The following is a 26,524-nucleotide window of genomic DNA, read 5'->3' as shown; positions in this document are numbered from 1 at the left end:
TCAGACCATGCCCTGGTATGGGGTACACTCGCTTCCCAGCAAGATAGAGGCAGTGGAGGTTCGACATGCCTCTGATGATCCCCAACTCTTCTGTCTGTTATCAGAGGTTCAATAATCTCTTCTGAAGCCCAAACTATGAAGTCCTATACTGCCACATACCCCTCGGCTCAGCATCATCTCACTGATGCTTTCCAAATCCTCCCCTGCTCCTCAATATAAATTGTCGTACTCCCTTAACAAACAACATTTTTTTTAAATATATGTTTTTATTGAGATCAAAAGAAAATTGAAATATGGTACAAATGAATTGGCAAGTAGTATCCAAGTAGGTACAGAAATGTCAAATTGTAGCAATGCAGTGACAAGTAGAATAACAATCATCATTACAGACATAAATACGAGAAATACCAAACAACATTTAGAAGAGATTTTACAATTAATTGGGGATCGTTACACCTTACCCCAGATACCACAGGATTATATTACAGCAATTTGCACCTCAATAACTCCCATGGAAGTTCAATTAGCTATTAAATCGCTCAAAGCCCCAGGACCTGATGGGTTCTCAGGAGAGTTTTACGCAATTGTCTCCACCTCTATTACCCCCCCTCCCCTATATCGTAGTGGGAACTCTTGTGCTCCCCGACTCTTCCTCTACTATTACCTACACAACATAAAACCTATTTCTACTAGGAATATTACCGACTAGCTCTCCCCCCCCCTCCCTTACCTCTACCCCTGTGTAATGTCTGCTTGTCATTCATTATTTTGTACCTAGGTTTCCCCTGGTTATTTATGATCTGTTTTATATAGTTTTTTCTTCCCTTTATTGTATTGGGTGTGTGTTGGACAGGTTTTATTGATGTCCTCTATAATGGAAAGAATGTTTATGTCTGCAGTACTGTCCCAGTCTTACTGTCCCCCTCACCTATTCCATCGCTATGTGCTAGATGGTTTGGGGAATTTTTGTCACATGTCATATTTACTATACTAAAAATGTAATCAAATATATTTGAGCGTCACCAGAAATCACTTTCTAGAAATCATATATATGATATATATTTTTTGAAAGACAAATCTGTCCCTTGGCCAATACTAATTTATAAATATAAGCTGTGCACTGCAGGAGATCAAATACAGGTTGGACTTGATGGACTAATGTTTGTGTTCAACCTCAGCAACTATGTTACCTGTGTGACTTCCCAGAGCTCTAACAAGTTCTGAATTACATGTAAAACATTTCCCACAATGAGAAAATGGAAATATCCTCTCACCTGTGACTTATCTGATGTCTAACCAGATTTAATTTGTGTTTAAAACATTTCCCGCACTCAGAGCACAGAAATGGCCTCTCACTTGTGTGACTTTTGTGATGTCTACTCATTTGTGATTTCTGCGTAAAACATTTCCCACACTCAGAGCATAGAAATGGCCTCTCACCTGTGTGAATTCTCTGATGTCTAACAAGGTCTCGTTTGAATGTAAAACATTTGCCACACTCAGAGCATGGAAATGGCCTCTCACCTGCGTGAATTCTCTGATGTCTAACAAGCTCTGGTTTGTATGTAAAACATTTCCCACAATCCGAGCATGAAAATGGTTCCTCAACTGTGTGACTTCTTTGATGTTTAACAAGGTCTGATTTCCGTGTAAAACATTTCTCGCACTCAGAGCATGGAAATGGTTTTTCACCTGTGTGTATTCTCTGATGTATAACAAGTTCTGATGTGTGTCTAAAACATTTCTCACACTCAGAGCATGGAAATGGTTTCTCACCTGTATGAATTGTCTGATGCTTATCAAGATCGGATTTGCGTTTAAAACATTTCTCGCATTCAGAGCAGGGAAATGGTCTCTCACCTGTATGAATTCTCTGATGACTAACAAGTCCTGATTTGTGTGTAAATGATTTCTCGCATTCGGAGCATGGAAATGGCCTCTCACCTGTATGAATTCTCTGATGACTAAGAAGTTTTGATTTGTTTGTAAAACATTTTCCACACTCAGAGCACAGAATTCGACTCTCATCTGTGTGACTTCTCTGATGTGTAACAAGTTCTGATTTGTATGTAAAATATTGCTCACACTCAGAGCATGGAAATAGCCTCTCCCTTGTATGAATTCGCTGATGTCTAACAAATTCCGATTTGTGTGCAAAACATTTCCCACACTCAGAGCATGAAAATGGTTTCTCACCTGTGTGACTTATCTGATGTCTAACAAGGTCTGATTTCCGTGTAAAACATTTCCCGCACTCAGAGCATGGAAATGGTTTCTCACCTGTATGACGTCTCTGATGTATAACAAGTTCTGATTTGCAACTAAAACATTTTCCACATTCAGAGCATGGAAATGGCCTCGCACCTGTGTGACTTCTCTGATGTGAATAAAGATGTGATTTGCGTTTAAAACATTTCCCACAATCAGAGCAGTGAAATGGCCTAGCACCTGTGTGACTTCTCTGATGTATATAAAGATATGACTTGCATTTAAAAGATTTCCCACACTCAGAACATGGAAATGGCCTCTCACCTGTGTGATTTCTCTGATGTGTAACAAGATTTGATTTCTCTGTAAAACATTTCCCACACACAGAGCATTGATACGGTCTCGCACCTGTGTGACGTCTCTGATGTGTAACAAGATATGATTTCTGTGTAAAACATTTCCCGCATTCAGAGCATTGATACGGCCTCTCATCTATGTAATGTCTCTGATGTGTAACCACATGTAGGTTAGATATTACACATTTCCCACCCTCACAGCAGGGACACTGTGTATCACATGTATGAGCTGCAGGCTGTGTATTAGAAGAACGGGAGTCACAGTTAGAGGGATCAGATGGTATATCAGCGCTGTCAGGTACTGGGTGTATATATAGAGTAATGGGGATGTCTCCTGGAGAGTCCTGTGTGATGTCATCTTCTAGTTTAGTATCTGCAGCCAAGATGCGATCTCCCTCCAGGGCATCTCTGCTTGTGTCTCCCCCTGCTGGAGATAATATAACTATTATTATACAGTGTACACACATAACTCCGCACTACAGAGAGTATACAGCAATTCCCATCAGTCCCTGCTTGTGTCTCCCCCTGCTGGAGATAATATAACTATTATTAATATACAGTCGAAAGCCAAAAAAAGCTTGAAAAAGCCTTTTTGAATAGGCGAAACACGTGTCGAACTGGCAGAACTAGGGTAATGTCATAATGTAATACAGATAATATGATAATGCAGTAGATGTGTTTAGGGATACAGATGAGTTTACGGTTGATCCAGGCAGAAACCCCTGTAGAGAGACAGTGGAGCAATAGCACAAACACGGTGATAGCTGATGCTACATAAAACACTGACACTCCAATTGAGGAATTAACTCACTGTAAATTGGCAGTAATAAGAAAACACAGTTAACAAATTTTGTGAGGTGATTACCAAAATCTATAAAGTGTGGAAAAGTTAAGTTGAAGTGAAATTATGCTAAAATGTACAATTACAGATGTAATAAGCCCGTGATTTGAATAAAGGGTACTTGTTTCCTAGCACGGCCACAATCTTCTTGGTCGTGTGCCTTAACTTTAAGGCACACGATGCCCACGATGGACCCGATTTTCTTTCAAATCAGGTCCATTTTACCGGCAAATGGAAAATCGGGTCCATCGCGTCGGTCGTGTGCCTTTAATAAGGCACACGACGCGACCGACGCGATGGACCCGATTCTCCATAGGCTTCAATGTTAAAAATATTTTAACATTGAAGCCTATGGAGAAATCGCGTCCATCGGGTCCATCGCGTCGTGTGCCTTAACATGGCACACGACGCGACCGACGCGATGGACCCGATTTCTCCATAGGCTTCAATGTTAAAATATTTTTAACATTGAAATCGCGTCGGTCGTGTCGGTCTTGTGCCATTATAATGGCACAAGATAAGATGGACTTGATTAAGTCCATCTTCACATAGTAATCAATGGGAAAGGGGCCAATATGGGCCATTTCTCATTGTATATGGCCCCGTCATGCCCCCACATTGTAAACGCCACCCCACTATTGACGCCAACCCGAAGCGTGGCGAGCGCAGCGAGCCCGCGAGGGGCGGCGGTGCGCGTCCTCCGACCTTTTCATACCCCTACTATCCACGTCGGCGTGGAGTTGAGAATAGAATAGTGTGGCGAGCGCAGCGAGCCACCGAGCCCGAAGCGTGGCGAGCCCCGCGAGGGGACGTGGATACCTTCACAGGTATCCGCGTCCCCTCGCAGGCTTCACAGGTATCCGCGTCCACTCGCCACTTCTCAACTCCACGCCGACGTGGATAGTAGGGGTATGAAAAGGTCGGAGGACGCGCACCGCCACCGCTCGCCACGCTTCGGGTTAGCGTCAATCGTGGGGTGGCGTTACCAATGAGGGGCCATTTCAACCATCAGGGGTGCTGAAATTGGGGTCTGGGGGCTATTTTACATTGAATCCTATGTAAAATCGGGTCCCAGGGACCATTTTACATTGGATCCAATGTAAAAATCGGATCGCATCGGTCGCATCGCATGCGACCGACGCGATTTTTCCGACACGACCATCCCGATGCTAATTGGTGTGGCCGTGCTAGGAAACAAGTACCGAATAAAGATATCTTAGTCCTCACAATCACACATCCATTAAGCAATATATACATTGTTTCAAAGTTTCAGTTACATTAATTTGAGAGATACAATTGTAACAACATGTGATGAGATAAGCCTGGGCTCTGTGCCAAAAACAGAGACAATATCTAGAAGAGTAATATAGCAACAAATGTTTAAATAGATATACCAGTGCTTATCCCACATAAATACGTATACCCCTTTTACACCAAAAAACGAAGGATCGCACCTGGATTTTTGATCTCTGCTTCAAGCCGAGTGCGACATGGCGTTTGCTCAATTTACACCGCCAGCAGCCGGCGCTTGGAGATTATGTCATCTCCAAGCGCCGGGACATGTACCGCTGCGCTGGGGGCAAGCCCAGCACTAAGGTAATCTGCTGGGCTACCCCCAGCCCCCGTGCACCCCCCCCCAGCCCCTGTCCGGGAGGTGAATGGATGCCGGATGACCCGGCGTACCCATTTACACCGCCCTCCACCCAGGTCAGGACCTAGGTAGAAGTCCTGTGTAAAGGGACACAGCGTGTCCCATTTACACTGCCGCTGACCCAGGTCTGACCCGCCGAAGACCCAGATTTTTGCGGCGGTGTAAAAGGGGTATAAGTCACATCTACTGCGACAGAACAATATCTCTGCATTTTAATACTATTTGTACTTTTTTCTGTACTTCAGCACATTACGTGTAGTCTGTGTCATAATTGTATGTGATTTTAACCTTTCATTTCACAGTGTCTAAATATGTTTTTCTGTCCCCAAGTTTCATTAAATAAAAGACAAAAAAAAAGGGACATTATTATGTTAGTGAATAAAATAATAATTTTTGGTACTTGTGTAGTTTTACGGCGCCACCGCGCGCACAGTCTGTCTCAGAAACTTTGCAGCTTGCCAGACTCTGTTTAATTGTGCGCGTGCCGCTCTAGCTGTTCTCAGCGCAGCGTGTGGCTGCTTTACATATGTAATCTACGTTATCAGCATAGCGCTGGGCAGCAGCTGACAGGTCACTGTGGTACTTGTAGTTCCACAGTGAAAGACAGTCCTGCACACCGCTGACAACGGGGGCATGTAAACTGGACACCCCGGCACACTGCTAACGTACGGGGCTTCTAAACTAGACACCCCGGCACGCGCTATCGGGGACATCTAAATTTAGACGTTAAATCGTCTGAATCTAGACTCCCTGCAAACCGCTAAGAAAGGGTACATCTAAATTTAGTTGGGTCTAGGGGTACACCATTAAACCTGTTCACAATGACACTAGTCGACGCAACAGCTGTCGACCTTGTAAATTCCACTATCCACGCCAACCCGAACCGTGGCGAGCGCAGCGAGCCCCGCGAGGATAGTGGAATTTACAAGGTCGACAGCTGTTGCGTCGACTAGGGTCATTGTGAACAGGTTTAATGGTGTACCCCTTAGATGCCCCCTTCTTAGCGGCTTGCAGGGAGTCTGCATTCAGACGCTTTAGCGCCTAAATTTTAGCGTCTACATGGGGGACACCCCCTTTGATAGCGGTGTGCTGGGGTGTCCAGTTTACATGCCCCCGTTGTCAGCGGTGTGCAGGACTGCCTATTTCACTGTGGAACTACAAGTACCACAGTGACCTGTCAGTACCTGGGCAGCGCGCTGCTGCTGCCCAGCGCTATGCTGATAACGTAGCTTACATATGGAAAGCAGCCACGCGCTGTGCTGAGAACAGCTAGAGCGGCACGCGCACAGTTAAACACAGAATCTGGCAAGCTGCCAAGTTTCTGAGACAGACTGTGCGCGCGGTGGCGCCGTGAAACTACACAATACCTAATTTTTTTTGCTTAATAAAAGCTGTGCATCCAATCATACACCCCCTTCTTTCTCTTTTTCCACGCATATGTTTCCTTGTCTGTATCAACTGGTTATAGTCATATCCCCCCTTTCTATGAACTTTTGGACCATCTTGTCCACCTGTACCAAGAGGTCCCTACAAACTCTGAACATCCGTAACATCTGTGGGAATACGGTAAACCTTGAACAACGGACGGGACAGTAACATTTCTATCTATTGGCTTTATAAAGAGCGAAGTGTTCAGGTTCCCATCATCTAGAACAGGCATGTCCAACCTGCGGCCCTCATGTCCCATCATGCCGTGGCACAGTTTTACTATTAGGGAATGGTAACATGCTGGGTCCTGGATCCCCACAGTGAACATTGCTCTCACCAAGAAGTCAGTAAGTATCAGATTATTCGTTTTTTTTTGTTTCCACTTAATGAATTGTTAAGTGTAGGTCACTTGCAGATTTCAATGTATATGTTCTAGTAAATCTATATTGTAGAATAATATTTGGATTATAGGATTATTTTAAACAAACTTACTTTAGGATTTCCACGGACCATTCTGGGAACTTCAGATTTGGACCCTTTTCGTTTTCGATCAGTCACATTTCTGACAACTAAGTGTAGGTGTCAAACGTACTATTTGTATCTATTTCTATGTAAGATCTAAACATTATGGCTTCCACCTGGACATTAGTCCTTGATAGTGTCTCCACCGCCTCCATTCCTATTTCGTCACCAGCGTTATATCCCCCACTTTTCAAATTGCTTTTTTAATTACTCTATGAACATATAATTTACCACAGGCATATTACAATTTACAGTGTTCCCAATTTGTTATCGCCCCCGATGAAGTCATGATAATGACGGAACGCGTTGGGCCTTGTGCGCTTAAGTGCTGATCTTTAACATCGGAAAGAAATCACACTTTGTTGTTTTATTGAAATATTTGACATTGTTATTCAAATGGTGTGCCCATTGGGCAATTGTATTAAACTAGGTGATTCATCGCGCCCTACGGGCGCTCTTCACACCGTCGTAAGGGGCTGCGCCCCCTTCATTTGTGAACATTTGTATATGAGAAAGATGGTTAGAATTGTATGACAGATGCCTGTATTGCAACTTGAGTTATAGGTGAAATGTGTTACATAGAGAGCATATGATGTGGAAGGGGGTGTGTATTGTTTTGTTTAATTAAAAAGCGGTTACAGAGTAAGATGTACACTGATAGTGTGGAGGGTACAGTGACATTTGTGGGTGTGGGGGGGGGGGCTGTGTGTGCATGTTGTTTAGGTGTGTGTGTGTGCAATAGTATAGTAGGGTATTTCTGAGTCAGCGGCTCCCCACTGGCAGAGGTCACGACACAGGAAAACAGGAGGCTGGGTAGTGATAGGGGTGTGTGGGCATAAGGGGGACTAAAGAGGAGGGTGGGAGATACTGTGCAGCTTCTGCCAGTGGGTGAGGGTCCAGCGTGGCAGTACAGAGTACAGGATGGTGGCCCTTAGTCAGTGTCTCCTCCTACTGGGTGGGAGTTCGGGTGCATGAGAGCAGGAGGCTGGGCTATGAGGCATGATAGGGGCATGTGGGCAAAACAGCATCAGCGACTCCCCAGTGGTGGAAGTTACGGTTCAGGAGAGCAGGAAGCTGGGTAGTGATAGGGGTGTGTGAGTATACGGGGGACTAAAGAGGGGCTTAGGGGTGCCGTGAATTGCGGGAGGGGGAGCGGGGGGTGCCGTGAATCAAGGGAGGGAGGGGGCGCAGGTGTCGGCGAATCGCGGGAGAGGGCGGGGATCCGCAAAGCGTGGGAGGGGGTGTGAATTGCGCGAGGGGGGTTTGCGAATCGCGGGAGGGGGGGTGCGCGGGGGGGTCCGTGAATTGCGGGAGGGGGGGGCACGGGGCGCGATGAATCACCTAGTTGGTTATATATTCTTGTAGAAGGATGGTAGGATGTTGCTGTCATTCAGAATGCATTTACATAAACAGTAATAGTAGCAGTAAAAGGTCTGACTTAAAACACCTACAGTAAAACAGAACAGGTGTTATATATTATACAAAGAATTGATTGATGATGTGTAGGTTGACGTGCACATAGTTCATAGTTGTCACTGGAAAAAAATTGCTACAAGAAAAAATCAACACAGAAAGTTCAACACATGTAAATGTTGACATAAGTGTGGCACTTCATCGGTGTCCATGTCGACACATGAGAATGAATATGAAAACATTCAAAAAAAGAAAAATAAATCTTCAAAAACTCATGTCAACCTTTTTCATTGTCGAACATAGCCGTGCCAGTGTTTTGCATGTGCCATTTAATCCTGGGGTTGCCGTGAATCACGCGCGGGGGGGGGAGGTGAGGGGTGTCCGCGAATCACGGGAGGAGGGGTCGTGGGTGGGTGCCGCGAATCGTGGGATGGGGGGGCGCGGGGGGTTGCAGTGAATCACGGGAGGGTGGGTCGCGGGGGGTTGCCGCAATGACAGGAGGGGGGGTCAGGGGTGGATCGCGGTGGGGGGGTCGTGGGGGGCACGTGAACCGTGGGAGGGGGGCCCGGCGCGAATCGTGGGAGGGGGCGTCGCGGGGTGCCGCGAATTGCAGGAGGGGGGGGGTGTCACGGGGTGGGGCCGCGAATCGCGGGAGTCACTGGGGGTGCCGCGAATTGCAGGGCGTGTGCTGCAAATCACGGGAGGGGGGTTGCGGGGGGTGCCGCGAATCGCCACAAGAAAAAATCAACACAGAAAGGTCAACACATGTAAATGTTGACATAAGTGTGGCACTTCATTGGTGTCCATGTCGACACATGAGAATGAATATGAGAACATTGAAAAAGTGAAAAATAAATCTTGTCAACCTTTTTCATTGTCGACCATAGCCATGTCAGTGTTTTGCATGTGCCATTTAATCGTGGGGATGCCGTGAAGGGGGGGGGGGGAGGGAGGGAGGTGCATACCCAACATGACCCTCTCCAGGAGGGACACATTGCTCTGTTTCTGGACTTTCTTCTTAATTTATGGATTACCATCACCTGTGCTTAAACACCTTTCTTATCAATTACCCTGTTTAAAACAGGTGATGACAATCATATATTAAGATGGAAGTCCACAAACAGAGCATTCTGTCCCTCCTGGAGAGGGTCATGTTGGGAGGTATGGAGGTGTGGGGGGCTCACCTGGTGTGTCTGGTGAGTAGCTGTGTCTTTGCTGTGTAACATGGAGAGGCAGAGGGTGTCTGGCACTGTCTGTGGGCTCACTGGGCTGGTTCTCTGTCATGTGAGTCAGTCATGTGAGTCAGAGGCTCCACCCAGCGTTATAGCTCCAGACACTTTGAGTGACAGATGTAGCCAAATATATGAGATATATCACATTTATAAAATCTATCTATTCATTTATAGTGCCCTATGAACCTTTTCTTTCCATACCTAAACCCCCGGTCCCATCTAACAGGGGATCTCAGAGGTGCTGCTCTAAGGTTTTAGTGTGCGCAGATTCGGGTATCCGATATATACACTGCTAAAATAAATAAAGGGAACACTAACATAACACATCCTAGATCTGAATGAATGAAATATTCTTATTAAATACTTTGTTCTTTACATAGATGAATGTGCTGACAACAAAATGGAAATCAAATTTATTAACCCATGGAGGTCTGGGGTCACACTCAAAATTAAAGTGGAAATACACACTACAGGCTGATCCAACTTTGATGTAATGTCCTTAAAACAAGTCAGAATGAGGCTCAGCAGTGTGTGTGGCCTCCACGTGCCTGTATGACCTCCCTACAACACTCGGGCATGCTCCTGATGAGGTGGTGGATGGTCTCCTGAGGGATCTCCTCCCAGACCTGGACTAAAGCAACTCCTGGACAGTCTGTGGTGCAACGTGGCGTTGGTGGATGGAGCGAGACATGATGGCCCAGATGTGATCAGTTATATTCAGGTCTGGGGAACGGGCGGCCAGTCCATAGCATCAATGCCTTCGTCTTGCAGGAACTGCTGACACACTCCAGCCACATGAGGTCTGGCATTGTCTTGTATTAGGAGGAACCCAGGGCCAACCGCACCAGCATATGGTCTCACAAGGGGTCTGAGGATCTCATCTCGGTACCTAATGGCAGTCAGGTTACCTCTGGCGAGCACATGGAGGGTTGTGCGGCCCCCCAAAGAAATGCCACCCCACACCATTACGGACCCACTGCCAAACCGGTCATGCTGGAGGATGTTGCAGGCAGCAGAACGTTCTCCTTGGCGTCTCCAGACTCTGTCACGTCTGTCACATGTGCTCAGTGTGAACCTGCTTTCATGTGTGAAGAGCACAGGGCGCCAGTGGTGAATTTGCCAATCTTGGTGTTCTCTGGCAAATTCCAAACGTCCTGTACGGTGTTGGGCTGTAAGCACAACCCCCACCTGTGGACATTGGGCCATCATACCACCCTCATGGAGTCTGTTTCTGACCGTTTGAGTAGACACATGGTGGAGGTCATTTTGCAGGGCTCTGGCAGTGCTCCCCCTGTTCCTCCTTGCACAAAGGTGGAGGTAGTGGTCCTGCTGCTGGGCTGTTGCCCTCCTCCATATCTCCTGATGTACGGGCCTGTCTCCTGGTAGTGCCTCCATGCTCTGGACACTACACTGACAGACACAGCAAACCTTCTTGCCACAGCTCGCATTGATGTGCCATCCTGGATGAGCTGCACTACCTGAGCCACTTGTGTGGGTTGTAGACTCCGTCTCATGCTTCCACTAGAGTGACAGCACCGCCAGCTTTCCCAAGTGACCAAAACATCAGCCAGAAAGCATAGCAGCTGAGAAGTGGTCTGTGGTCACCACCTGCAGAACATCTCCTTTATTGGGGGGGTCTCGCTAATTACCTATAATTTCCACCTGTTGTCTATTCCATTTGCACAATAGCATGCAAAATTGATTGTCAATCAGTGTTGCTTCCTAAGTGGACAGTGTGATGTCGCAGAAGTGTGGTTGACCTGGAGTTACGTGGTGTTGTTTAAGTGTTCCCTTTATTTTTTTGAGCAGAGGAAGAGAGGCATTACCGGAATAAGAGACACGGATAGAGAATACCACCAGAGGAAGAGAGGCATTGCCGGAATTAGAGGCACAAATAGAGCATACCACCAGAGGAAGAGAGGCATTGCCGGAATAAGAGGCACAAATAGAGCATACCACCAGAGGAAGAGAGGCATTGCAGGAATAAGAGACACGGATAGAGCATACCACCAGAGGAAGAGAGGCATTGCCGGAATAAGAGGCACAAATAGAGCATACCACCAGAGGAAGAGAGGCATTGCCGGAATAAGAGGCACAAATAGAGCATACCACCAGAGGAAGAGAGGCATTGCAGGAATAAGAGACACGAATAGAGCATACCACCAGAGGAAGAGAGGCATTGCCGGAATAAGAGACACGGATAGAACCTGTCACCAGAGGAAGAGAGGCATTGCCAGAATAAGAGACACGTATAGAGCATACCACCAGAGGAAGAGAGGCATTGCCGGAATAAAACTACAGACATCTATTATCCCTTTCTAGAAATATTGTATATGTATACATTTACATTTATTAGAAGTCAATCATTATACACCAGAGTGCGGGGAGGAGACTGGTCAGATCTCTGGGCTGGTAACACAGTGACATGATGTGAGGGGGAGAGCAGGAGTATAATAGGGGCTGATGGCTCCTGATGTATGAGGTACACCAGAGAGTGCGGGGAGGAGACTGGTCAGATCTCTGGGCTGGTAACACACAGTGACATGATGTGAGGGGAGGAGTATAATAGGGGCTGATGGCTGCTGATGTATGAGATACACCAGAGAGTGCGGGTAGGAGACTGGTCAGATCTCTGGGCTGGTAACACACAGCGACATGATGTGAGGGGGAGAGCAGGAGTATAATAGGGGCTGATGGCTGCTGATGTATGAGATACACCAGAGAATGCGGGGAGGAGACCGGTCAGATCTCTGGGCTGGTAACACACAGTGACATGATGTGAGGGGGAGAGCAGGAGTATAATAGGGGCTGATGGCTCCTGATGTATGAGATACACCAGAGAGTGCGGGGAGGAGACTGGTCAGATCTCTGGGCTGGTAACACAGTGACACGATGTGAGGGGGAGAGCAGGAGTATAATAGGGGCTGATGGCTCCTGATGTATGAGATACACCAGAGAGTGCGGGGAGGAGACTGGTCAGATCTCTGGGCTGGTAACACACAGTGACATGATGTAAGGGGGAGAGCAGGAGTATAATAGGGGCTGATGGCTGCTGATGTGTGAGATACACCAGAGAGTGCGGGCAGGAGACTGGTCAGATCTCTGGGCTGGTAACACACAGTGACATGATGTGAGGGGGAGAGCAGGAGTATAATAGGGGCTGATGGCTCCTGATGTATGAGATACACCAGAGAGTGCGGGGAGGAGACTGGTCAGATCTCTGGGCTGGTAACACAGTGACACGATGTGAGGGGGAGAGCAGGAGTATTATAGGGGCTGATGGCTCCTGATGTATGAGATACACCAGAGAGTGCGGGGAGGAGACTGGTCAGATATCTGGGCTGGAAACACACAGTGACATGATGTGAGGGAGAGAGCAGGAGTATAATAGGGGCTGATGGCTCCTGATGTATGAGATACACCAGAGAGTGCGGGGAGGAAACTGGTCAGATCTCTGGGCTGGTAACACAGAGTGACATGATGTGAGGGGGAGAGCAGGAGTATAATAGGGGCTGATGGCTCCTGATGTATGAGATACACCAGAGAGAGCGAGGAGGAGACTGGTCAGATCTCTGGGCTGGTAACACACAGTGACATGATGTGAGGGGGAGAGCAGGAGTATAATAGGTGCTGATGGCTCCTGATGTATGAGATACACCAGGGAGTGCAGGGAGGAGACTGGTCAGATCTCTGGGCTGGTAACACACAGTGACATGATGTGAGGGGGAGAGCAGGAGTATAATAGGGGCTGATGGCTCCTGATGTATGAGATACACCAGAGAGTGCGGGGAGGAGACTGGTCAGAGCTCTGGGCAGGTAACACACAGTGACATGATGTGAGGGGGAGAGCAGGAGTATAATAGGGGCTGATGGCTCCTGATGTATGAGATACACCAGAGAGTGCGGGGAGGGGACTGGTCAGATCTCTGGGCTGGTAACACACTGTGACATGATGTGAGGGAAGAGCAGGAGTATAATAGGGGCTGATGGCACCTGATGTATGAGATACACCAGAGAGTGCGGGGAGGAGACTGGTCAGATCTCTGGGCTGGTAACACACAGTAACATGATGTGAGGGGGAGAGCAGGAGTATAATAGGGGCTGATGGCTCCTGATGTATGAGATACACCAGAGAGTGTGGGGAGGAGACTGGTCAGATCTCTGGGCTGGTAACACACAGTGACATGATGTGAGGGGGGAGAGCAGGAGTATAATAGGGGCTGATGGCTCCTGATGTATGAGATACACCAGAGAGTGCGGGGAGGAGACTGGTCAGATCTCTGGGCTGGTAACACACAGTGACATGATGTGAGGGGAGATCAGGAGTATAATAGGGGCTGATGGCTCCTGATGTAGGAGATATACCAGAGAGTGCGGGGAGGAGACTGGTCAGATCTCTGGGCTGGTAACACACAGTGACATGATGTGAGAGGGAAAGCAGGAGTATAATAGGGGCTGATGGTTCCTGATGTAGGAGATACACCAGAGAGTGCAGGGAGGAGACTGGTCAGATCTCTGGGCTGGTAACACACAGTGACATGATGTGAGGGGGAGAGCAGGAGTATAATAGGGGCTGATGGCTCCTGATGTATGAGATACACCAGAGAGTGCGGGGAGGAGACTGGTCAGATCTCTGGGCTGGTAACACACAGTGACATGATGTGAGGAGGGAGAGCAGGAGTATAATAGGGGCTGATGGCTCCTGATGTATGAGATACACCAGAGAGTGCGGGGAGGAGACTGGTCAGATCTCTGGGCTGGTAACACACAGTGACATGATGTGAAGGGGAGAGCAGGAGTATAATAGGGGCTGATGGCTGCTGATGTATGAGATACACCAGAGAGTGCAGGGAGGAGACTGGTCAGATCTCTGCGCTGGTAACACACAGTGACATGATGTGAGGGGGAGAGCAGGAGTATAATAGGGGCTGATGGCACCTGATGTATGAGATACACCAGAGAGTGCGGGGAGGAGACTGGTCAGATCTCTGGGCTGGTAACACACAGTGACATGATGTGAGGGGGAGAGCAGGAGTATAATAGGGGCTGATGGCTCCTGATGTATGAGATACACCAGAGAGTGCGGGGAGGAGACCGGTCAGATCTCTGGGCTGGTAACACAGTGACATGATGTGAGGGGGAGAGCAGGAGTATAATAGGGGCTGATGGCTCCTGATGTATGAGATACACCAGAGAGTGCGGGGAGGAGACTGGTCAGATCTCTGGGCTGGTAACACACAGTGAGACATGATGTGAGGGGGAGAGCAGGAGTATAATAGGGGCTGATGGCTCCTGATGTATGAGGTACACCAGAGAGTGCGGGGAGGAGACTGGTCAGATCTCTGGGCTGGTAACACACAGTGACATGATGTGAGGGGGAGAGCAGGAGTATAATAGGGGCTGATGGCTCCTGATGTATGAGATACACCAGAGAGTGCGGGGAGGAGACTGGTCAGATCTCTGGGCTGGTAACACACAGTGACATGATGTGAGGGGGAGAGCAGGAGTATACTAGTGGCTGATGGCTCCTGTTGTAGGAGATACACCAGAGAGTGTGGGAAAAAAACTGGTGAGATCTCTGGGCTGGTAACACACAGTGACATGATGTGAGGGGGAGAGCAGGAGTATAATAGGGGCTGATGGCTCCTGTTGTAGGAGATACACCAGAGAGTGTGGGAAGGAGACTGGTGAGATCTCTGGGCTGGTAACACACAGTGACATGATGTGAGGGGAGAGCAGGAGTATAATAGGGGCTGATGGCTCCTGATGTATAAGATACACCAGAGAGTGTGGGGAGGAGACTGGTCAGATTTCTGGGCTGGTAACACACAGTGACATGATGTGAGGGGGAGAGCAGGAGTATAATAGGGGCTGATGGCTCCTGATGTATGAGATACACCAGAGAGTGCGGGGAGGAGACTGGTCAGAGCTCTGGGCTGGTAACACACAGTGACATGATGTGAGGGGGAGAGCAGGAGTATAATAGGGGCTGATGGCTCCTGATGTATGAGATACACCAGAGAGTGTGGGGAGGAAACTGGTCAGATCTCTGGGCTGGTAACACACAGTGACATGATGTGAGGGGAGAGCAGGAGTATAATAGGGGCTGATGGCTCCTGATGTATGAGATACACCAGAGAGTGCGGGGAGGAGACTGGTCAGATCTCTGGGTTGGTAACACACAGTGACATGATGTGAGGGAGAGAGCAGGAGTATAATAGGGGCTGAAGGCTCCTGATGTATGAGATACACCAGAGAGTGCGGGGAGGAGACTGGTCAGATCTCTGGGCTGGTAACACACAGTGACATGATGTGAGGGAGAGAGCAGGAGTATAATAGGGGCTGATGGCTCCTGATGTATGAGATACACCAGAGAGTGCGGGGAGGAGACAGGTCAGATCTCTGGGCTGGTAACACACAGTGACATGATGTGAGGGAGAGAGCAGGAGTATAATAGGGGCTGATGGCTCCTGATGTATGAGATACACCAGAGAGTGCGGGGAGGAGACTGGTCAGATCTCTGGGCTGGTAACACACAGTGACATGATGTGAGGGGGAGAGCAGGAGTATAATAGGGGCTGATGGCTCCTGATGTATGAGATACACCAGAGAGTGTGGGGAGGAGACTGGTCAGATCTCTGGGCTGGTAACACACAGTGACATGATGTGAGGGAGAGAGCAGGAGTATAATAGGGGCTGATGGCTCCTGATGTATGAGATACACCAGAGAGTGCGGGGAGGAGACAGGTCACATCTCTAGGATGGTAACACACAGTGACATGATGTGAGGGGGAGAGCAGGAGTATAATAGGGGCTGATGGATCCTGATGTACGAGATACACCAGAGAGTGCGGGGAGGAGACTGGTCAGAGCTCTGGGCTGGTAACACACAGTGACATGATGTGAGGGGGAGAGCAGGAGTATAATAGGGGCTGATGGCTCCTGATGTATGAGATACACCAGAGAGTGTGGGGAGGAAACTGGTCAGATCTCTGGGCTGGTAACACACAGTGACATGATGTGAGGGGAGAGCAGGAGTATAATAGGGGCTGATGGCTCCTGATGTATGAGATACACCAGAGAGTGCGGGGAGGAGACTGGTCAGATCTCTGGGTTGGTAACACACAGTGACATGATGTGAGGGAGAGAGCAGGAGTATAATAGGGGCTGATGGCACCTGATGTATGAGATACACCAGAGAGTGCGGGGAGGAGACTGGTCAGATTTCTGGGCTGGTAACACACAGTGACATGATGTGAGGGGGAGAGCAGGAGTATAATAGGGGCTGACGGCTCCTGATGTATGAGATACACCAGAGAGTGCGGGGAGGAGACTGGTCAGATCTCTGGGCTGGTAACACACAGTAACATGATGTGAGGGGAGAGCAGGAGTATAATGGGGCTGATGGCTCCTGATGTATGAGATACACCAGAGAGTGCGGGGAGGAGACTGGTCAGATCTCTGGGCTGGTAACACACAGTGACATGATGTGAGGGGGAGAGCAGGAGTATAATAGGGGCTGACGGCTCCTGATGTATGAGATACACCAGAGAGTGCGGGGAGGAGACTGGTCAGATCTCTGGGCTGGTAACACACAGTGACATGATGTGAGGGGGAGAGCAGGAGTATAATAGGGGCTGATGGCTGCTGATGTATGAGATACACCAGAGAGTGCGGGGAGGAGACTGGTCAGATCTCTGGGCTGGTAACACACAGTGACATGATGTGAGAGGAGAGCAGGAGTATAATAGGGGCTGGTGGCTGCTGATGTATGAGGTACACCAGAGAGTGCGGGGAGGAGACTGGTCAGATCTCTGGGCTGGTAACACACAGTGACATGATGTGAGGGGGAGAGCAGGAGTATAATAGGGGCTGATGGCACCTGATGTATGAGATACACCAGAGAGTGCGGGGAGGAGACTGGTCAGATTTCTGGGCTGGTAACACACAGTGACATGATGTGAGGGGGAGAGCAGGAGTATAATGGGGCTGATGGCTCCTGATGTATGAGATACACCAGAGAGTGCGGGGAGGAGACTGGTCAGATCTCTGGGCTGGTAACACAGAGTGACATGATGTGAGGGGGAGGGCAGGAGTATAATAGGGGCTGATGGCTGCTGATGTATGAGATACACCAGAGAGTGCGGGGAGGAGACTGGTCAGATCTCTGGGCTGGTAACACACAGTGACATGATGTGAGGGGGAGAGCAGGAGTATAATAGGGGCTGATGTCTCCTGATGTATGAGATACACCAGAGAGTGCGGGGAGGAGACTGGTCAGATCTCTGGGCTGGTAACACACAGTAACATGATGTGAGGGGAGAGCAGGAGTATAATAGGGGCTGATGGCTCCTGATGTATGAGATACACCAGAGAGTGCGGGGAGGAGACTGGTCAGATCTCTGGGCTGGTAACACACAGTGACATGATGTGAGGGAGAGAGCAGGAGTATAATAGGGGCTGATGGCTCCTGATGTATGATATACACCAGAGAGTGCAGGGAGGAGACTGGTCAGATCTCTGGGCTGGTAACACACAGTGACATGATGTGAGGGGGAGGGCAGGAGTATAATAGGGGCTGATGGCTCCTGATGTATGAGATACACCAGAGAGTGTGGGGAGGAGACTGGTCAGATCTCTGGGCTGGTAGCATACAGTGACATGATGTGAGGGGGAGAACAGGAGTATAATAGGGGCTGATGGCTTTAATTAGTTTAACAGAGCAAGGTGTTGAATCAGACATTGCTTGGAGGATATGTGACACTTTTTAATAAACATTTATTACTCACCTGTTTTAAAATCTGTAGGTATTTCCTCCTCCTTAAACTGCTGATCACCCCTCACATACGTCCCTACTTCTCCCTCTGTATCTTCTACTTTAATAATTGTCAAATACGTGTCTTCTGCCTTCATATCATTCACATACGCGTCTTCTTCTCTCTTCATATCAGCCACATACATCTCTTCTTCTCCCTCTGTATCTTCTGCCTTCATATCAGTCACATACGTCTCTTCTTCTCCCTCTGTATCTTCTGCCTTCATATCAGTCACATACGTCTCTTCTTCTCCCTCTGTACCTTCTGCCTTTATATCAGTCACATACGTCTCTTCTCCTCCCTCTGTATCTTCTGCCTTCATATCAGTCACATACGTCTCTTCTTCTCCCTCTGTATCTTCTGCCTTCATATCAGTCACATACGTCTCTTCTTCTCCCTCTGTATCTTCTGCCTTCATATCAGTCACATACGTCTCTTCTACTCCCTCTGTACCTTCTGCCTTCATATCAGTCACATACGTCTCTTCTTCTCCCTCTGTACCTTCTGCCTTCATATCAGTCACATACGTCTCTTCTCCTCCCTCTGTATCATCTGTCTTCATATCAGTCACATACGTCTCTTCTTCTCCCTCTGTATCTTCTGCCTTCATATTAGAAAGGTGCTCACCCTAAATTACACAGTATAATATCAGTGTATCAGACACCCAGCTTCTGTACATATCACATAGTGACAGACCCTAAATCCCACCTACCTGATCCTCCTGTGGGGTCCTGTGATTCTCCTCTGTACAATCCTGGGAATACAGAGGACGGGGACATCTCTCTGGGGTACTCCTGTTACTGGGCCCATCTGTAGGAGACACACAGTGACTGAGGACATTGTATATATGTGATTATCCTGGGAATACAGAGGACGGGGTCATCTCTCTGGGGTATCTCTGTTACTGGGCCCATCTGTAGGACACACAGTGACTGAGGACATGGTATATATGTGATTATCCTGGGAATACAGAGGACGGGGACATCTCTCTGGGGTATTCCTGTTACTGGGCCCATCTGTAGGAGACACGCAGTGACTGAGGACATGGTATATATGTGATTATCCTGGGAATACAGAGGACGGGGACATCTCTCTGGGGTATTCCTGTTACTGGGCCCATCTGTAGGAGACACACAGTGACTGAGGACATGGTATATATGTGATTATCCTGGGAATACAGAGGACGGGGACATCTCTCTGGGGTATCTCTGTTACTGGGCCCATCTGTAGGAGACACGCAGTGACTGAGGACATGGTATATATGTGATTATCCTGGGAATACAGAGGACGGGGACATCTCTCTGGGGTATCTCTGTTACTGGGCCCATCTGTAGGAGACACGCAGTGACTGAGGACATGGTATATATGTGATTATCCTGGGAATACAGAGGACGGGGACATCTCTCTGGGGTATCTCTGTTACTGGGCCCATCTGTAGGAGACACACAGTGACTGAGGACATGGTATATATGTGATTATCCTGGGAATACAGAGGACGGGGACATCTCTCTGGGGTATTCCTGTTACTGGGCCCATCTGTAGGAGACACGCAGTGACTGAGGACATTGTATATATGTGATTATCCTGGGAATACAGAGGATGTGGACATCTCTCTGGGGTATTCCTGTTACTGGGCCCATCTGTAGGAGACACGCAGTGACTGAGGACATTGTATATATGTGATTATCCTGGGAATACAGAGGACGGGGTCATCTCTCTGGGGTATCTCTGTTACTGGGCCCATCTGTAGGACACACAGTGACTGAGGACATGGTATATATGTGATTTTCCTGGGAATACAGAGGACGGGGACATCTCTCTGGGGTATCTCTGTTACTGGGCCCATCTGTAGGAGACACGCAGTGACTGAGGACATGGTATATATGTGATTATCCTGGGAATACAGAGGACAGGGACATCTCTCTGGGGTATCTCTGTTACTGGGCCCATCTGTAGGAGACACGCAGTGACTGAGGACATTGTATATATGTGATTATCCTGGGAATACAGAGGACGGGGTCATCTCTCTGGGGTATCTCTGTTACTGGGCCCATCTGTAGGACACACAGTGACTGAGGACATGGTATATATGTGATTATCCTGGTAATACAGAGGACGGGGACATCTCTCTGGGGTATTCCTGTTACTGGTCCCATCTGTAGGAGACACACAGTGACTGAGGACATTGTATATATGTGATTATCCTGGGAATACAGAGGACGGGGACATCTCTCTGGGGTATTCCTGTTACTGGTCCCATCTGTAGGAGACACACAGTGACTGAGGACATTGTATATATGTGATTATCCTGGGAATACAGAGGACGGGGACATCTCTCTGGGGTATCTCTGTTACTGGGCCCATCTGTAGGAGACACGCAGTGACTGAGGACATTGTATATATGTGATTATCCTGGGAATACAGAGGACGGGGACATCTCTCTGGGGTATTCCTGTTACTAGGCCCATCTGTAGGAGACACGCAGTGACTGAGGACATGGTATATATGTTATTATCCTGGGAATACAGAGGACGGGGACATCTCTCTGGGGTATTCCTGTTACTGGGCCCATCTGTAGGAGACACACAGTGACTGAGGACATTGTATATATGTGATTATCCTGGGAATACAGAGGACGGGGACATCTCTCTGGGGTATTCCTGTTACTGGGCCCATCTGTAGGAGACACGCAGTGACTGAGGACATTGTATATATGTGATTATCCTGGGAATACAGAGGACGGGGACATCTCTCTGGGGTATTCCTGTTACTGGGCCCATCTGTAGGAGACACACAGTGACTGAGGACATGGTATATATGTGATTATCCTGGGAATACAGAGGACATCTCTATGGGGTATTCCTGTTACTGGGCCCATCTGTAGGAGACACGCAGTGACTGAGGACATGGTATATATGTGATTATCCTGGGAATACAGAGGACGGGGACATATCTCTGGGGTATTCCTGTTACTGGGCCCATCTGTAGGAGACACGCAGTGACCGAGGACATGGTATATATGTGATTATCCTGGGAATACAGAGGACGAGGACATCTCTCTGGGGTATTCCTGTTACTGGGCCCATCTGAAGGAGACACACAGTGACTGAGGACATGGTGTATATGTGATTATCCTGGGAATACAGAGGACGGGGACATCTCTCTGGGGTATTCCTGTTACTGGTCCCATCTGTAGGAGACACGCAGTGACTGAGGACATTGTATATATGTGATTATCCTGGGAATACAGAGGACGGGGACATCTCTCTGGGGTATTCCTGTTACTGGGCCCATCTGTAGGAGACACACAGTGACTGAGGACATGGTATATATGTGATTATCCTGGGAATACAGAGGACGGGGACATCTCTCTGGGGTATTCCTGTTACTGGGCCCATCTGTAGGAGACACGCAGTGACTGAGGACATTGTATATATGTGATTATCCTGGGAATACAGAGGACGGGGACATCTCTCTGGGGTATTCCTGTTACTGGGCCCATCTGTAGGAGACACGCAGTGACTGAGTACATAGTATATATGTGATTATCCTGGGAATACAGAGGACGGGGACATCTCTCTGGGGTATTCCTGTTACTGGGCCCATCTGTAGGAGACACACAGTGACTGAGGACATTGTATATATGTGATTATCCTGGGAATACAGAGGACGGGGACATCTCTCTGGGGTATTCCTGTTACTGGGCCCATCTGTAGGAGACACACAGTGACTGAGGACATGGTATATATGTGATTATCCTGGGAATACAGAGGACGGGGACATCACTCTTGGGTATTTCTGTTACTGGCCCATCTGCAGAAGACACGCAGTGACTGAGGACATGGTATATATGTGATTATCCTGGGAATACAGAGGACGGGGACATCTCTCTGGGGTATCTCTGTTACTGGGCCCATCTGTAGGAGACACACAGTGACTGAGTACATTGTATATATGTGATTATCCTGGGAATACAGAGGACGGGGACATCTCTCTGGGGTATTCCTGTTACTGGGCCCATCTGTAGGAGACACACAGTGACTGAGTACATGGTATATATGTGATTATCCTGGGAATACAGAGGACGGGGACATCTCTCTGGGGTATTCCTGTTACTGGTCCCATCTGTAGGAGAGACGCAGTGACTGAGGACATGGTATATATGTGATTATCCTGGGAATACAGAGGACGGGGACATCTCTCTGGGGTATTCCTGTTACTGGGCCCATCTGTAGGAGACACACAGTGACTGAGGACATGGTATATATGTGATTATCCTGGGAATACAGAGGACATCTCTATGGGGTATTCCTGTTACTGGGCCCATCTGTAGGAGACACGCAGTGACTGAGGACATGGTATATATGTGATTATCCTGGGAATACAGAGGACGGGGACATATCTCTGGGGTATTCCTGTTACTGGGCCCATCTGTAGGAGACACGCAGTGACTGAGGACATGGTATATATGTGATTATCCTGGGAATACAGAGGATGAGGACATCTCTCTGGGGTATTCCTGTTACTGGGCCCATCTGTAGGAGACACACAGTGACTGAGGACATGGTATATATGTGATTATCCTGGGAATACAGAGGACGGGGACATCTCTCTGGGGTATTCCTGTTACTGGTCCCATCTGTAGGAGACACACAGTGACTGAGGACATGGTATATATGTGATTAGCCTGGGAATACAGAGGACGGGGACATCTCTCTGGGGTATTTCTGTTACTGGGCCCATCTGTAGGAGACACGCAGTGACTGAGGACATTGTATATATGTGATTATCCTGGGAATACAGAGGACGGGGACATCTCTCTGGGGTATCCCTGTTACTGGGACCATCTGTAGGAGACACGCAGTGACTGAGGACATGGTATATATGTGATTATCCTGGGAATACAGAGGACGGGGACATCTCTCTGGGGTATCTCTGTTACTGGGCCCATCTGTAGGAGACACGCAGTGACTGAGGACATTGTATATATGTGATTATCCTGGGAATACAGAGGACGGGGACATCTCTCTGGGGTATTCCTGTTACTGGTCCCATCTGTAGGAGACACGCAGTGACTGAGGACATTGTATATATGTGATTATCCTGGGAATACAGAGGACGGGGACATCTCTCTGGGGTATTCCTGTTACTGGGCCCATCTGTAGGAGACACGCAGTGACTGAGTACATGGTATATATGTGATTATCCTGGGAATACAGAGGACGGGGACATCTCTCTGAGGTATTCCTGTTACTGGGCCCATCTCTAGGAGACACGCAGTGACTGAGGACATTGTATATATGTGATTATCCTGGGAATACAGAGGACGGGGACATCTCTCTGGGGTATTCCTGTTACTGGCCCCATCTGTAGGAGACACGCAGTGACTGAGGACATGTTATATATGTGATTATCCTGGGAATACAGAGGACGGGGACATCTCTCTGGGGTATCTCTGTTACTGGGCCCATCTGTAGGAGACGCACAGTGACTGAGGACATGGTATATATGTGATTATCCTGGGAATACAGAGGACGGGGACATCTCTCTGGGGTATTCCTGTTACTGGCCCATCTGTAGGAGACACACAGTGACTGAGGACATGGTATATATGTGATTATCCTGGGAATACAGAGGACGGGGACATCTCTCTGGGGTATTCCTGTTACTGGGCCCATCTGTAGGAGACACGCAGTGACTGAGGACATGGTATATATGTGATTATCCTGGGAATACAGAGGACGGGGACATCTCTCTGGGGTATTCCTGTTACTGGGCCCATCTGTAGGAGACACGCAGTGACTGAGGACATTGTATATATGTGATTATCCTGGGAATACAGAGGACGGGGACATCTCTCTGGGGTATTCCTGTTACTGGGCCCATCTGTAGGAGACACACAGTGACTGAGGACATGGTATATATGTGATTATCCTGGGAATACAGAGGATGGGGACATCTCTCTGGGGTATTCCGGTTACTGGCCCCATCTGTAGCAGACACACAGTGACTGAGGACATTGTATATATGTGATTATCCTGGGAATACAGAGGACGGGGACATCTCTCTGGGGTATTCCTGTTACTGGGCCCATCTGTAGGAGACACACAGTGACTGAGGACATGGTATATATGTGATTATCCTGGGAATACAGAGGATGGGGACATCTCTCTGGGGTATTCCGGTTACTGGCCCCATCTGTAGCAGACACACAGTGACTGAGGACATTGTATATATGTGATTATCCTGGGAATACAGGGGACAGGGACATCTCTCTGGGGTATTCCTGTTACTGGGCCCATCTGTAGGAGACACACAGTGACTGAGGACATGGTATATATGTGATTATCCTGGGAATACAGAGGACGGGGACATCTCTCTGGGGTATTCCTGTTACTGGGCCCATCTGTAGCAGACACACAGTGACTGAGGACATTGTATATATGTGATTATCCTGGGAATACAGAGGACGAGGACATCTCTCTGGGGTATTCCTGTTACTGGGCCCATCTGTAGGAGACACACAGTGACTGAGGACATGGTATATATGTGATTATCCTGGGAATACAGAGGACGGGGACATCTCTCTGGGGTATTCCTGTTACTGGTCCCATCTGTAGGAGACACGCAGTGACTGAGGACATGGTATATATGTGATCATCCTGGGAATACAGAGGACGGGGACATCTCTCTGGGGTATCCCTGTTACTGGGCCCATCTGTAGGAGACACACAGTGACTGAGGACATTGTATATATGTGATTATCCTGGGAATACAGAGGACGGGGACATCTCTCTGGGGTATTCCTGTTACTGGGCCCATCTGTAGGAGACACACAGTGACTGAGGACATAGTATATATGTGATTATCCTGGGAATACAGAGGACGGGGACATCTCTCTGGGGTATTCCTGTTACTGGGCCCATCTGTAGGAGACACACAGTGACTGAGGACATGGTATATATGTGATTATCCTGGGAATACAGAGGACGGGGACATCTCTCTGGGGTATTCCTGTTACTGGCCCCATCTGTAGGAGACACGCAGTGACTGAGTACATGGTATATATGTGATTATCCTGGGAATACAGAGGACAGGGACATCTCTTTGGGGTATTCCTGTTACTGGCCCATCTGTAGGAGACACGCAGTGACTGAGTACATGGTATATATGTGATTATCCTGGGAATACAGAGGACAGGGACATCTCTTTGGGGTATTCCTGTTACTGGCCCATCTGTAGGAGACACGCAGTGACTGAGGACATTGTATATATGTGATTATCCTGGGAATACAGAGTACGGGGACATCTCTCTGGGGTATCCCTGTTACTGGGCCCATCTGTAGGAGACACACAGTGACTGAGGACATTGTATATATGTGATTATCCTGGGAATACAGAGGACGGGGACATCTCTCTGGGGTATTCCTGTTACTGGGACCATCTGTAGGAGACACGCAGTGACTGAGGACATGGTATATATGTGATTATCCTGGGAATACAGAGGACGGGGACATCTCTCTGGGGTATTCCTGTTACTGGGCCCATCTGTAGGAGACACGCAGTGACTGAGGACATTGTATATATGTGATTATCCTGGGAATACAGAGGACGGGGACATCTCTCTGGGGTATTCCTGTTACTGGGCCCATCTGTAGGAGACACACAGGGACTGAGGATATGGTATATATGTGATTATCCTGGGAATACAGAGGTCAGGGACATCTCTCTGGGGTATTCCTGTTACTGGCCCCATCTGTAGGAGACACGCAGTGACTGAGGACATTGTATATATGTGATTATCCTGGGAATACAGAGGACGGGGACATCTCTCTGGGGTATTCCTGTTACTGGGCCCATCTGTAGGAGACACGCAGTGACTGAGTACATGGTATATATGTGATTATCCTGGGAATACAGAGGACGGGGACATCTCTGTGGGGTATTCCTGTTACTGGCCCATCTGTAGGAGACACGCAGTGACTGAGTACATGGTATATATGTGATTATCCTGGGAATACAGAGGACGGGGACATCTCTCTGGGGTATTCATGTTA

At 48.4% G+C, this 26,524-nt stretch overlaps 1 protein-coding gene across 3 annotated transcripts in view; it reads right to left on the bottom strand.

Annotated features, from left to right (window-relative positions):
* Positions 1-302: 302 nt before the first annotated feature.
* LOC146009803 (uncharacterized) overlaps positions 303-26,524 on the bottom strand; it is a 131,673-nt gene continuing 105,451 nt past the window's right edge. For 2 of the 3 annotated variants that reach the window (XM_083150277.1, XM_083150278.1), the window contains exons 6-7: positions 18,441-19,095; positions 320-2,991 (exon numbers count right to left, since the gene is read on the bottom strand). In XM_083150277.1, the coding sequence (XP_083006403.1) occupies positions 1,271-2,991; positions 18,441-19,095 (2,376 nt within the window). In that variant the 3' untranslated portion in view covers positions 320-1,270. Of the gene's footprint in view, positions 2,992-18,440; positions 19,096-19,179; positions 19,278-26,524 lie in introns of all 3 variants that reach the window. The other variant, XM_083150279.1, reaches the window with a different exon arrangement.

Source organism: Crinia signifera, chromosome 6 (genome assembly GCF_055691185.1).
Source record: "Crinia signifera chromosome 6, ASM5569118v1, whole genome shotgun sequence".
NCBI lineage: Eukaryota > Metazoa > Chordata > Amphibia > Anura > Myobatrachidae > Crinia > Crinia signifera.
This window is presented reverse-complemented; position numbering and strand designations above follow the sequence as displayed.